The 14,603-nt window shown below is 33.8% G+C and overlaps 1 protein-coding gene across 2 annotated transcripts in view; it reads right to left on the bottom strand.

Moving 5' to 3' along the window:
* LOC119257835 (A disintegrin and metallopeptidase domain 3-like) overlaps positions 1-14,603 on the bottom strand; it is a 96,985-nt gene that overhangs the window by 69,395 nt on the left and 12,987 nt on the right. For both annotated transcript variants that reach the window (XM_054700902.1, XM_037526108.2), the window contains exons 4-7: positions 13,338-13,416; positions 7,883-7,959; positions 7,188-7,362; positions 1,578-1,643 (exon numbers count right to left, since the gene is read on the bottom strand). In XM_054700902.1, coding sequence (XP_054556877.1) covers positions 1,578-1,643; positions 7,188-7,362; positions 7,883-7,959; positions 13,338-13,416 — 397 coding nt within the window. The remainder of the gene's footprint in view (positions 1-1,577; positions 1,644-7,187; positions 7,363-7,882; positions 7,960-13,337; positions 13,417-14,603) is intronic.

Below are 14,603 nucleotides of genomic sequence, written 5' to 3'. Positions count from 1 at the left end.
GCATCAGGAGAGTATTCTAAACTTTCTAAATTTGTATATGACTAACAGAATACTAAAAATATATATAAAACAATTAATTTGAACCATGATAGAAATTGCCTATCATAGTAAGAGATTTTTTGCACAGTTCTCTTGACCACTAATAGCTGAAGAGAGAAAATGACAACACAGATAAATCAAGTCTTAAAAGATCAAGTAAACTTTAGACACAATATGCACATACAAAAGTTTATATAAAACAAAAATACATATAGTATATATAAATATACTTCAAATATGCTATCCAATATTTGTGATCCTTGGTTTTTTTTTTTTTGATTTATTGATTTATTTATTTATACACGCACTGGGTACAGTAAGAAGTACGGGAGGGTGAGAGAATTCACCAGAGCCACAGTGGGGAGCAGAGCAGGCAGACTGATGAAGTACACTGCTGAGGGGAGCAGCAGGTGGCAGGAGAGGTCTGTCGCGCTATGTGGGACCCTCACTGGCGGCCAGGGATCGAACCGGCACTGCAGATCCTGTGGGTAGCCTCGCAGCCCAGACCGCAACTGCTGAGCCACCAAGGGAGGCCTTGATCCTTGTTTTTTTGACAAATAGTATTGTTCCACATCTAACAACAGCAACAATGAAAATCTAAATGCCCCCAGAAGTCATTAGTTAGTAGATTAAATTACATTAAAATATTAATCGAACACATTAAGCATTAAAAGTAAATTGAAATAATATATTCCATTAATATGAGGGAACATCATAAAATGGTATAAAATGTGTATGTAATATCTTTCATGATACTAATATAAATATATGACTCTATGTACATGGGATTATATATACACACATATAAACAGGAAATGAATGCATATATTTAATATATATATTTTATTATTTTATCCATCCATTCTTTGTTACTGTTTTAATAAAAATTGTACAAAGATCTAAATATTTTCATTTATGAACAAACTCTATGACATTATGATGTTCATTGACAGACTGTGCAAAAATATCAGTGATGATGGACAAATGAGCTTTATAAACTTGCTGCCCATAAGATGTTGCTAAAGCTGATTGCATTAACAAAAATTTCCAAAACCAAATGAAAATTTCCCATGAATAAGTCATCCCATTTTATAAAAAAACTTTAAAATATAAAACATATAAAATAACCTTATAAAAGAAAACATTTGATAACAAGCATCTCCATTTGAGTTATAAGTTCATAACTTGCTTTAAAATGGAAATCAATTCAAGGAAAAGAGTTTCATCACAATTTGACATGGATTCAGATAGCTATAATCCAATACATTAGAGTATACACTAAAATACATGCATTCATACAAAGTTATATATTATTGCTAGAATTTTATTCCAATTTGGAAATCAATACCATAAATATTTGTTATTCTTTTGTCAATGCAGAGGCAACTGACATTTCCTTATGTCCTGCTATATTGAGATATGTATTTTGAATACAGTAAAATGTACCTGCACTGCAAACAATGGACATTCACTTTTCATATTACCTTTGAATTGAAATAGAAAACAAAGACATGATAAGATGTTTTAATAATACATACCAAGGCTTTATCCATAATGACTTGTATTTTCAGAATTCTTTTCAGTAATGCAACATCTGAATGTTTCTGTGAAAGAGGCCATGGATTCAAAAAACCATTAAAATATTCTCACACTGTAATTATCATGTACTTACACACATACACACACATAGAAGTATAGATTAGGTAGAAAGATGACAGGTGAATAGATGATAGATGGAAGATGAAGATACATAAAGATACAGACATAACAGGGAAGAGGACGGATGACACTGCATAAATGATTGAGATTCCAAATAAAAATATTAAGAACAAATAAATGATTTTATCCTATAGCATTGAACATTAGCATTCTCAAAAATATTGCTAAGAATTCATCTGTGCTGTTCTATTTAGTAATTCATTAGTTTTCATAGCTATAACATTGGCCATTTTAGAAATACATCACAATTTATTCATACATTTGCCTGGGGATGGTCAATAGAATTATTTAGATGTTAGGTATTATACACGAAAATATGAGTATCTATGTTCAGGACTGTGTGCAGCTATAGTCTCATTTTTCTTGGAAAATACTTAGAAGTGTAATACATTGAGCTACATGTCAATTGTGGGTGTGTTAAGTCATGTGAATGTGCCAAATCTCTCCCTAAGGTAATGTGATCATTCTGCAATTTCAACCAAAATTATGAGTGTCAATCGCTCTACATTCTTGTCATTCTTGTTGGTCTGTATTGCTATCTTAGGCAGATGGCAGTTCCTTGAATATTAATGGTGTTGAACACCTTTTCACATGCTTGTAGCTCTTTAATTTGGTTTCTCCAACTCCCTACTAGGAATTTTATGCTTACACCTGTCATTAGATTTTTTGAATAACAGATAGAGAGGGGGAAGGAGAGGGATCAAAACATGGGAGGGAAGACTACAAGAGATTATGATGACGGTTCAAGGGTGTCTCAGGGGTGGTAATTTTATGAGGATTACACCTGAGAGGAGAATGAAAGACTATGTAAAAAGTAAATATAAAAATTTTTTTTGAATAAGGGCCAAGATTCATTTCATTACTAATTGATATGCAATTTTCTAGCTTCATTTGTTGAAGAGATCATTCTTTAACCTTTCAAAGCCCTTTAAAATGAGGGTCAAGTAAGATTGTGGCAGAAAGAAAACACTAGTCTCCCCAGCTCTATATATTCACAACTAAACTGTAGCAGAGTAAAAAACAACTCCTGAAAGACAAAGGCATGACTACCACATACATCAGGAGCAAGTTTCAGCAGAAAAGGGTAAGAAGAACTGTAACTGAACTGTGCTTGCAGCCACATTGGGTGAGAAAACCCAGAAGCAGCAGGGGGTGGCTGCTATATAGAGCCCCTCTGCTGTTGTTGACTCAGGGGCACATACCCATATCAAGTACTTTGGAGATTTGGCACTGCATTGGGGAAGGAGGTGCACAGAGTTGGCATGCAAGATAGAGGGCGCATGACCAGAGAACGTGATGAATAGAGATGCAGAGTAACAGCTATTGGCTTGAGTCTGAGGCTACCAATATAGCATAGCTGGAGCCCAAACCTGTCGGGAGAGCCAAAGTCAGGTCAAATCACCTGCGTCTTGTCATAAAAGAGGCTACTATTTGCAGGCTAAGGTTGTGATATTTGCAATCTAGTTACACTTATAACTAGATATAAGAAAATAATTGGAACAAATACTTTAAAATTCTAAGAGTACTATGTTATCTCTATACTTTATTTTGGACAACTTCTTGATCTTTTCTACTTTTAAATATTCTATCACAATACTTTCTTTTTTAATATTTTATTTTATATAATTCTTACATCATTTTTTATTTTTGCACAATGTATGCATTTTCATTTTGGTTATATTCCCCATACAATTGCACCTCCCCCCTTATTTTGACCCTAATCCTTCCTCTTTCCTCCCTCTCCCACCTCGCCACAGTGTGTCTCTGGTTTATAGTTGCTTGATGATTTTGATTTTTACTTTGTATTAATTAGTCTTTTTTCCTGGCCCCTTATTTAGGTTTTCTAAATTCCTTCTATAAGTGAGACCATCTGGTATTTTTCTTTTTCTTTCTGACTTACTTCTCTGAGCATGATCCCTTCTAGCTCCATCCATGTTGCTGCAAACTGCATGTGTTTATCTTTTTTGATTGCTGAGTAATATTCCATGGTGTATATGTACCACATCTTCTTGATCCAGTCATCTATTTTTGGGCATTTGGGTTGTTTCCATAGTTTAGCTATCATAAATAGTGCTGCTATAAACATAGGGGAGCAGGTGCCCTTTGGAATTGATGTTTCTGTGTCCTTTGGGTAAATACCTAGGAGTGGAATTGCTGGATCATATGGAAGCTCTATGTTTAGTAGGTCCAGAAATCTCCACACAGCTCTCCATAGTGGTTGGACCAATTTGCACTCCCACCAACAGTGCAGGAGAGTTCCTTTTTCTCTCCATTCTCGCCAACATTTGTTGTTACTAGTTTTTTTAATATGTGCCATTCTCGCTGGTATCTCATTGTAGTTAAGATGGTATCTCATTGTAGTTTTGATTTGCATTTCCCTGATTACAAGTGATGTTGAACATTTTTTCATATGCCTGCTGGCCATTTGCATTTCCTCTTTGGAGAAGTTTCTTTTTAGCTCTTCTGCCCATTTTTTGACTGGATTATTTTCTTTGTTTTTGTTGAGTCTCATCAGCTCTTTGTAGATTTTTGTGATCAGTCCTTTATCATCAGTGTTGTGTGCAAAAATTTTCTCCCAATCAGTGGGGTTTCTCTTTGTTTTAGTTTTTGTCTCTTTTGCTATGCAGAAGCTCTTTAATTTGATGTAGTCCCAGCTGTTTATCTTTGCCTTTACTATCACTGCTTTGGGTGATGAGTCTGTAAAGATTTTTTTTTTAAAGATTTATTTATTTATTTATTTATTTATTCATTTATTTATTTATTTATACAAGCACTGGGTACAGTCAAAAGCACGGGAGGGCAAGAGAATTCACCAGAGCCAGAGCGGGGAGCAGAGCAGGCAAAAGGACCGAAGTACACTGCTGAGGGGAGCAGCGAGCGGGCGGCAGGAGAGGTCTACGCGGCATGTGGGACCCTCCTCTGGTGGCTGGGGACCAGCCGGGGATCGAACCGGCGTTGCAGAGGCTGCGGGCAGCTTCGCAACCCAGCGCTCAACCGCTGTGCCATTGGGGAGGCCCTGTAAAGATGTTATTGAGGTGCATGTCATGTAGTGTTTTGCCTATATTTCCTTCTATATATTTTACGGTTTCAGGTCTTATGTCTAGTTCTTTAATCCATTTTGAGTTGGTTTCTGTGCATGGTGTGAGTTAGTAGTCAAGCTTCATTTTTTGCATGTAGCAACCCAGTTTTCCCAGCACCATTTATTGAGCAAACTTTCTTTGCTCCTGTGCATATTCTTTGCTCCTTTGTCAAAGATTAGTTGAACATAAATCTACAGGTTTATTTCTAGATTTTCTATTTGGTTGCATTGGTTGGTGTATTTGTTCTTGTTCCAATACCATGCAGTTTTGATGATTATGGCTTTGTAGTATAGTTTGAAGTCTGGAAGTGTGATGTCTCCATTCCTCCTTTTTTTTTTTTCAGGAGAGCTTTGGCTATTTGGGGTTTTTGGTGATTCCATATGAATTTCATCAATAATTGTTCTATTTCTTTGAAGAAAGTCATTGAAATTTTTATTGGAACAGCATTGAATCTGTAAATTGCTTTTGGTAGGATGGCCATTTTGATAATGTTAATTCTTCCAATCCATGAGCAGGGGATGTCATTCCATTTCTTTGTGCCTTCTTATATTTCTTTTAATGGTGTTTTATAGTTTTCTTTGTATAGGTCCTTTACCTCTTTTATTAGGTTTATTCCCAACTATTTGATTTTTTTTGTTTCAATAATAAAAGGGATTTTTTTTATTTCTTCTTCTTCAGATTTATTGTTTGTGTATAGGAAGGCTACTGATTTTTGCATGTTGATTTTGTATCCTGCCACTTTACTAAACTGATTCATTAATTAGTTTTTCTGTGGAGTTTTTGGGGTTCTCTATGTACATTATCATATCACCTGCAAATAGTGATAGTTTGACTTTTTCCTTCCCTATTTGCATTCTTTGTATATCTTTCTCTTGTCTTATTGCTCTGGCTAGGACTTCCAGTGTATATACTGAAAAGCAGTAGTGAGAGTAGACATCCTTGCCTTGTTCCAGATCTTAATGGAAATGCTTTTAGCTTTTCACCACTGACAATGATACTGGCTATGGGCTTGTCATATATAGTCTTTATGATGCTGAGGTATATTCCTTGTATCCCAAGAATTTCAAGGACCTTTATCATAAATGGGTGTTGCACTTTGTCGAAAGCTTTCTTGGCATCTATTGATATTATCATATGGTTTTTATATTTCTTTTTGTTGATGTGTTGGATAACATTGATTGATTTTTGGATGTTGAACCATCCTTGTGTCCCTGGAATGAATCCTACTTGGTCGTGGTGAATTATCTTATGGATACATTGCTGGATTCTGATAGCTAAGATTTTGTTGAGGATTTTTGCATCAGTGTTCGTTAGGGAGACTGGCCTGTAGTTTTCTTTTTTTGTGTTGTTCTTGTTCGGTTTTGGTATTAGTATAATGTTGGTTTCATAGAACGTGTTTGGTATTATCCCTTCCTTCTCAATTTTTTGAAAGAGTTTGTGAAGGATAGGCACTGATTCGTTTCTGAATGTTTGGTAGAATTCACTTGTAAATCCATCAGGTCCTGGGTTTTTTTTTTTGGGGGGGGAGGGTTTTGATTACCATTTCAATTTTGCTGCTTATAATTGGTCTGTTTAGGTGTTCTATTTCTTCTTTATCTAGCTTTGGGTGATTGTAGAGTTGTAGGAATTTGTCCATCTCTTCTGATTGTTGAACTTGTTTGCATCTAACTGTTCATAGTAGTTTCTGATTATTCTTTTGATCTCTGTGTCTATTGTGATTTCTCCTCTGTCATTTGTGATCCGATTTATTTGTGCTTTCTGCTGTTTTTCCTTTGTGAGCCTGGCTAGGGGTTTATCTATTTTATTTATTTTTTCAAAGACCAGCTTTTGATTTAACTGATCTTTAGGGTTGTTTTTTTAGTTTCGATTTCATTTATTTCTGCTTTGATTTTTATTATTTCTTTTCTTCTACTGGTTTTAGGGTTTTTTTGTTGTTCTTTTTCTAGTTCTTTGAGCTTTGAGATTAGGTTGTTTCTTGATGCTATCACAATACTTTTGACAGAGAAAAAAATGTATTGGAAGGCAAAGCTTACAAGGACAGAATTGGCCATTTCAGGTATCATATTAGTAACATGCACATTTAGTAACAACACTATTCTGTTTATATACATAAAATACTTGCAATTAATGAACTATGAGAATTTTGATTTTTGAATTATGCATGATTCTATTATATTTACTAAATATGATATGAATAAACATAAAAATGCATGTAACATTAATCTCTTAAAATAGAACTTGAATATAATAGAAAGTAGTTTCAATTTGTTTTCCAAATACAATAAATGTCAATGTCAGCAAGTTTATTAAAAGTATCAAAATGAAGATGTCATAAAATATATTACTTACTTCTGATTTTACAAAAATTCTATAGGGCTCATCTGCCAACTCAGCCCTAGGGTAATTTTCTTTTAAGTAAGGGAAATCAATTTTATTATTTATTTGATAAAGCATATGCTCATATGTAGTTGCAAATTCCAATGGTTCAATTCCATAACTGACATTCTCCAACTGCAATAATCCCCTGAATGTATAAATACCAAAAAAAGAGAAATTAAATAGTAATAATGTAGAATTCCCACTAGGAAATGTAAATTGAGAAAAATAAAAACCATTTTATAGAAATTCAAGAGTTCTATAAAAATTGAAGGGTAATTTTTATGGTATAATACCTCAGAAGCTTCCCATCTTGTATTAACTTTCAGCTGAATTTTATGCATTCTCTTTCTATATGGCATTTAGTAGTCATAGTGTTGAAGCTGGGCGAATGAATACAAATATTTGCTGTGTTAATGGGAAGCTTCTGAAGTATTTTCTGCAAATATTCTGCAAATTTTCTGAGGTTATTTTCTGCAAAAAATTATAACTACAACCATGGGATAAAGAGAACAGAAAAATGATAAGAAAAAGTAGAAAAGAAAGTATATGACAAGAAAAACCATCTAAGTATAGTCTCTTTGCTTTAACTCTACTCTTCAAAAAGTTTCTAAAAAATAAATGGATATTTAAGATTTTCAGTCTAACGTCATGGATTATGCCATTACCTAAGTCCCGAACAGATGCTAAGGGTCACAACTGATTCTCGAATCTCTGCAACATATCCTTGATAAAAGCAGTGACCCTAACAAAAGTATATAAAGATATATTCATGAATAATTCATAAATAAAATTTCCATTTTATCCTTACTTCCTAGACATCATTAAACATTCCGATTTACCCATTATCATATTATTCACCATATATTCTATTTCATTGTTGTATATATGCTATCTCTTCCTTTCAACTCTTTTTCTGCATATGAATAATCATGATACCTACCCTGCTCCAAATAACTCTTGCTATAATTCTAAATATTTGACAGACAACTTTCTTCATTGCGTCTTTTCTCAGCTACATTTTTGAATGCATAGTCTATTACTACTGACTTATGTAATCAAGATCATTAATTTAACTTCAATTGTGAACATTCTACTTGTTTTCTAAGTTACCGAAAAGTATATTAACTTTTTTGTAAACATTATTTTATTTTCTTAAAGCTAAATTACCCAGAAGTATCTTAAATGACATTTCCTCATGTTTGTTTCTCTTTAATATTTCACTATATTAGTCACCTTTAGTTAATACTCCCCTGTTCATGAACTTTATTGTCATTTGTTTCCCCATGTTCTCCCTTAATATTTTCTTTCTAGTGAGATATAGAATCAGTTCTATTCCTTTGATAATCCTGTGCTATGAAAACTCCATATCAAAACTTTCTGCCAAATTTATTTATATATTATTAGTTCTCAGACATATATCTCCATCAGTAACCACTTGCTATTTCTCAAAACTAAACTTAAAACCTGTCTCCCACCCGTGACAGTGCAGAGCATATTCTGTTGTATGTCATAAATAATCACAGCTGCTTGTACCTACTCTACTGACACTATAGCAATTCCTTCTCAAAAGAGGCAGGATGCAAAGCAGATCACAACCTTTTACTCAGCAGCAGATATCAATTTAGACTTTCCAACTCCTAGACTTCCACCCAGTGGGATATCATGAGATGTCCCTCAACACTCCCAAGTCCAAGTAGCAAAAATCCAACTTCCACAGTAGGAGCTTGCCTAATCTAGAGGCACTAGAAGAGAGACTGAGAAACACACTGGCATCCAGTGACAGAATGACAGTGAGAGAAAATGGTGTCCATTCACTGGATCCTTTATCACCCCAAATGATCTAGCAATACAAGGTTGGCCAGGGAAGTACATTTTACCTGCACAAGAATTAAGCATACAAGAGTAGTATTAAAACTCCAAGATAGCTAAACTGTCAGTGGAACAAGAGATAACCCTGAACCTGAACTTTAACTTGGTTACTCCCTTCAAAAATAAGATATAAATTTCAAGGATAGAATTGAAATTTGCACTCTGTACCAAGAATCAAGAAAATCACAAGAGTGAAAAAAGATAACCAAGTGATCCTAGTACTGAAATGAGCAACATATTGAATCATCAAACAGCAAATATAAAGCAAAAATAAAATCAAAAAAAGAGAAAAAAAAAAGAAAAAATAAAGAAAAAAGAGAATTTAAAGCAACTGAGATAAAATTGCTTCAATGAACAACTATAGAGTATTAAAATAGTAATATATAAATGAATCAAATCAAGTCTATATACACCTTAAACTGATACAGTTGTATGTTAATTATATATCAATTTAAAACATCCCAGAAATTAATTGAAATAAACAGTGGTTGAAAACACCCAAAACAACAGAATTGATATCCAAACTTAAAGAGCCAAAGACAACAAAAAAATTTATACTGACCCATATTATAACCAAATTGTTAAAAGTTTAAATGTAAGGAGAAAATTTTAAAAACAGCAATTAAAGATACTCATCACATATAATGGAACACCTTTAAGGTTTTCCTTTGAAGCAAGGCAAGAATTTCTAGGTAATCTTTGTCCAAGAGTCTATCTTAACAGCAGAAGCTAGCAAAAGTCCCAATGTTGCTTTGCTCCCCAGAGGAACATCTAAGTTAACTAATGGAATGCCACATATAGAGAATCCTGTGACTTGACACAATACTGAATCACCTCTGGGATATCAGAAAGCAGAGAGAATGCACCAGAAGGGACACAGAGGGGATTCATGCTTCATTGAACAGGAGGTTGCTGGAGATGAATAGCGCTTATTTTCTTGTAAGACACAGAGTTCTAAATTGCCATAATAAAGAAAAAAATGCAAAAAAAAAAAAAAAAACAACCAAGTCAAAGGATACAGGGGAATGCTGAAAAGGTAAACAGAGATAAGAAATATTCATAAAGCAAATGAATATTATGACAAATATAGTTAATGAAAAGAAAATAGAAAATGAAGTTTTAAGAGGAAAATAATGGAATTGCAGGATATTAAAAGCTCAATAGAGAAGATAAAAAATTATGAAGAAAGCTACGGAAAGAGACTAGACTGAGCGGAGGACTGAAATGGTGACCTTGAAAATAATTCACAAAGGGCCCAGGTGGAAGAAGAAAGAGAAATATGAAGAAGAAAAATGAAGACATCTTCATTTGAAACAATTAGGAAATGCAACATAAGGATAATGGCTATTCCAGAAGGGGACCATAAAGAGAAAGGAACAGAGATTTTACTCAAAGAAATAATAGAGGAAAATTTCCCAAACCTTGGAAAGAACTAAATTAGAAGTCACAAAGAAATAGAAAGATATTCCCAGCTCATGGACTGGAAGAATTAAAACTGTTAAAATGACCATCTTACCAAAAATACAGATTCAATGCCAACTCTATCAAAGTTTAAATGGCATCCTTCAATCAAATGGAACAAACATTATTGAGATTCACATGAATTAGAGAAACAATACCCAGAATAGCCCAAGTAATCATGACAAAAAAGAAATACTGGTATCTCACTCTCAGACTTCAAACTTTACTATACAGCTATTGTAATCAAAACATTTAAAAAAAATAGGGAGACCAATGGAATATAATTAAGAGCTAATAAATCAATTAAAATATACATAGAGATTTAATCTACAACAGAGGAGTGGAAGTATACACTGGAGAAATATGTTTCTTAAAAAGCTATGTTGGGTAAACTGAATAGCCACATATAAAAGAATAAAAATAGACCACTATTTCACACTACCTACAAAAATCAGATGAAAATGAATAAAGAATTTGGATATAAGGGTTAACACCATAGAACACACAGAAGAAAACATAGGCAATGACTTTAGTGATATATTTAGCGACTTAACTCCTACAGCAAACAAAAAAAAAAATCAAGCAAAACAGATGAAACTACATCAGACTAAAAAGCTTATACAGAGCAAAAGAAACTACAGTAAAACAAAGACACCTTATCAGATGGAAGAAAATATTGTACATCATAACATCTGACAAGAGCATAATATCCCACATCTACAAACAACTCATCGAAAAGTAACAACCCACCAAAAAAAAAAAAATGGGCAGAAGATCTAAATAGACATTTCTCCAAGGAAGACACATAGATAGCCCATGAAAAAAATGTTCATCATCACTTATCATCAGGGAAATGCAAGTCACAATTACAATGAAACACCTGCAAGAATGACCCATATCAAAAAGACCAGAACAAGTGTTGGTAAGCAAGTGGAGAAGAACAGAAGCTTGCACAACACTATCGGTATGAATATTGACTTTTCAAGCCCCATGGAAAATAGCACAGGTGATTCTCAAAGTATTGAAAATAGATCTAGCATAGGTCTACCCAAAGAATGCACAAACTCTAATTCAAAGTGATATATGCACTCCTATGTTCATTGCAGCACTATTAACAATACCCAAATTATGAAAATAACCTAAGTGAAAATAAGCAAATGGGTATTTTAAGGCATGGTATATATACTTAAATGAATATTACACAATTATAAAAATAGATTAACTCTTGCCATTTGCAATAACATGGATGGAACTCGAGGGGATTATGCTAAATGCAATGCGTGAAATATGGCAGAAGGAAACAACTACCATATAGGCATACCACAACCCCCAATAATGAAGCAGCAGAAGAGGGACATAGGGAGGCACAGCTGAGTGGAGAATCAGTAGTGAAAAGTGTTGCAGAAAACATGCCAGAGTAGGAAAGTTTGATTTTAACTAATAAACTAATAAAATATTAGAAGAACAGAGTGGATATATTTGAAAATTAAAAACTCCAAGGTACACTTCATGGGTTCTCACAATTTTGTGAAATTTACCTCCAGGAGTTTGACCAGGAGGCTACATTAAATATTGGGGGCTGGGGGAATCTACTCAAGCTCCCATCAGGGTAGAGAGCAAAGAACTATTTTGAAAAATCTAAGACACCTCGGCTTTCGGGAAGCTGCATGATTAGAAACTAACTTGCTAAACTATGATCAGAACCTCTCTAGAGGAGGAAAATACTAACTATAGCCCATTCTAGTCCATTCTGTCCCACATCCCTTTGGCGGGATTTAAATAAAAGCTGAGAAGTACATGTGAAGTTCATAGTCCAGAGGCATAAGTTTAATTAAAAACTGAGAATTACAACACTAAAGAACACGTCTCCCAATCCTATATACTGTTACCGTGTTGCTAAAGGCAAGCTTAAAGCAGTTCCATTTACCCAGTACATTATGTCTAGTTATCAAGAAAAAAAAAATTGTGTTAGGTATTTCAAAAGGCATACACACAAGTTGAAGAGACAGAGCAAGTATCAGAACCAGATACTGAAGATTTTAGAATTACCAGACTGGGCATTTAAAACACCATAAATTATTCTAAGGACTGGAATAAAAACCATTCAGGAAGAACAGATGGGTAATAAAGTAAACAGAAAAATGGAAATCTTAAGAGTGAACCTGAAAGTGATGCTAGAGTTAAAATAGTACCTGTAACAGAAATAATATTTAATATATCACATGATATATTAAAACTTCTCAGTGTGGGGCCTCCCTGATGGTGCAGGGGATTGGGACGCAACCTACAAGGCTGTCTGCAGCCACTGCAGCACGAGTCCGATCCCTGGCAGGGGAGCTACCTACATGGCACAGCAGATCTCTCTTGACTGACCCACTGCTCCCCTCAGAAGTGTATTTCAGTCATTCTGCCTGTTCTGTTCCCCACTCTGTCTCTGGTGAATCCACACACACACACACACACACACACACACACACACACACCCCTCTGGCCTGTACCCCAGTTCTTGTACGCATAAATAAATAAATCTTAAAAAAAAACTTATCAGTGTGTTTAACAACTTATTTCTTTTGAAAACTATTTTTCCTTTCATCTCAAAATCCTACTAATACTTCTAGTTAGTTTAAATGACTTTTTTTGATAAATGATTCCTGTGTAAAAATTTTAAAAAGAGCTGTTCTATCCACTATGTGTTCTTAGTATTTGATAGTTCTGTAGAGTATAAAGAATTTTTTTCTTCCCACCAATACCTTAGCCACATTAAAAAACATGTAAATCTCCAAGACTTACCTTCACAAATGGAGACTGTGTATATAATATTCCTGATTTGTTGTATAAATACACAAGAAAATGAGAGTCTAAAAATGACCTAATTCAACCAAAAAAAGATGTTATTGTAATAATATAATGAATAAAATTAACTTCCATAATCATTAAATTAAGCAAAATTTACTTTAAATTTTCCAAGTTTAAACACCCCAAAATTAAATAGAGTCATCCTTCCATTATCTTTGTTTCCTGATAGTATATTGTGTATAGAAGAACAAATAGCCAGTATAACCAGATATTGGTATGAATGCTGTCATGATACAGACCTATATCTGGTACAAATCAAGATTTCCTGATTTTCACAGAAACATTTCCCTTGAGATTCAGTCATTAATCTCATGCACAAATATGTTAGTTAAATTGGCTAATAAGGAGTCCTGGATTCATAGAAACAAGAAGAAAATATATGGTTTTTCATTAGTTTTCATGAATTTCTGTTGTGCCATAAAACACAATGAATGTTATTAACAAGTTTACCCTAAGTTCAGCTGTACTCAGCCTTCATGTGGAGTTGGGAAAAGGCATGAACCCTCCCTAGAATGTGTCTTTCTTGTAGAGAAAGAAAGGAAAATATTGTAGAAGAATACCACACTTCTTAAAGTATTTTTGTGGGGAGGGGACAGGATATTAGTGTTTTACTTAAATTTCATAAGTTAAATGATTTTCATATACAAACCTGTTATGAATAGGTTATGAAAGCATAAAATTATTATGGAAGAGATAGTGATTTTTATGGAATATTTGACACCATCATTTATTATAGGAAGGCTATAATAACTCAAGGATTCCAAATACCAAAGACATTTCAAGGTTAGAATCAAAGAGGAAATATATCATTCACTCTCTTTAACTATGACATCTGTTTACACATCTGCTTTATTTTCTCTTTTTCTGGATAACTTATCTTTTTCTTAAATTCAAAAATCAAGATTGGAGAGCTTCCCAGAGAAAATCTGATATTCATAAGTTCATATCTGCATATATTCAAGGAAAAGCACTGAATGGTATGGGCTGATTTAGGTACAAATGCCTGGAAAGTGAATTCTAGCACAAGGGCAGAGATATGTTTTAATTACCATACGCAAGTCAATGGAGATGGTGGAATAGGGAATCCAGACACAGTTCCCAAGAAAAACAAATTAGAAACTGAAAAATTAAAGAAAAACATCAAGAACAATTAAAATGAGAAAATTTAATTTGCAAGTTTATTACTCTGGGCTTTCAAGT

This window comes from Talpa occidentalis, unplaced genomic scaffold (assembly GCF_014898055.3).
Source record: "Talpa occidentalis isolate TD23 unplaced genomic scaffold, MPIMG_talOcc4v2.1 talOcc4.4, whole genome shotgun sequence".
In the NCBI taxonomy this organism is placed as follows: Eukaryota; Metazoa; Chordata; class Mammalia; order Eulipotyphla; family Talpidae; genus Talpa; species Talpa occidentalis.
Note: the sequence above shows the minus strand (reverse complement) of the source record. Positions and strands in the feature narration are given on the sequence as shown.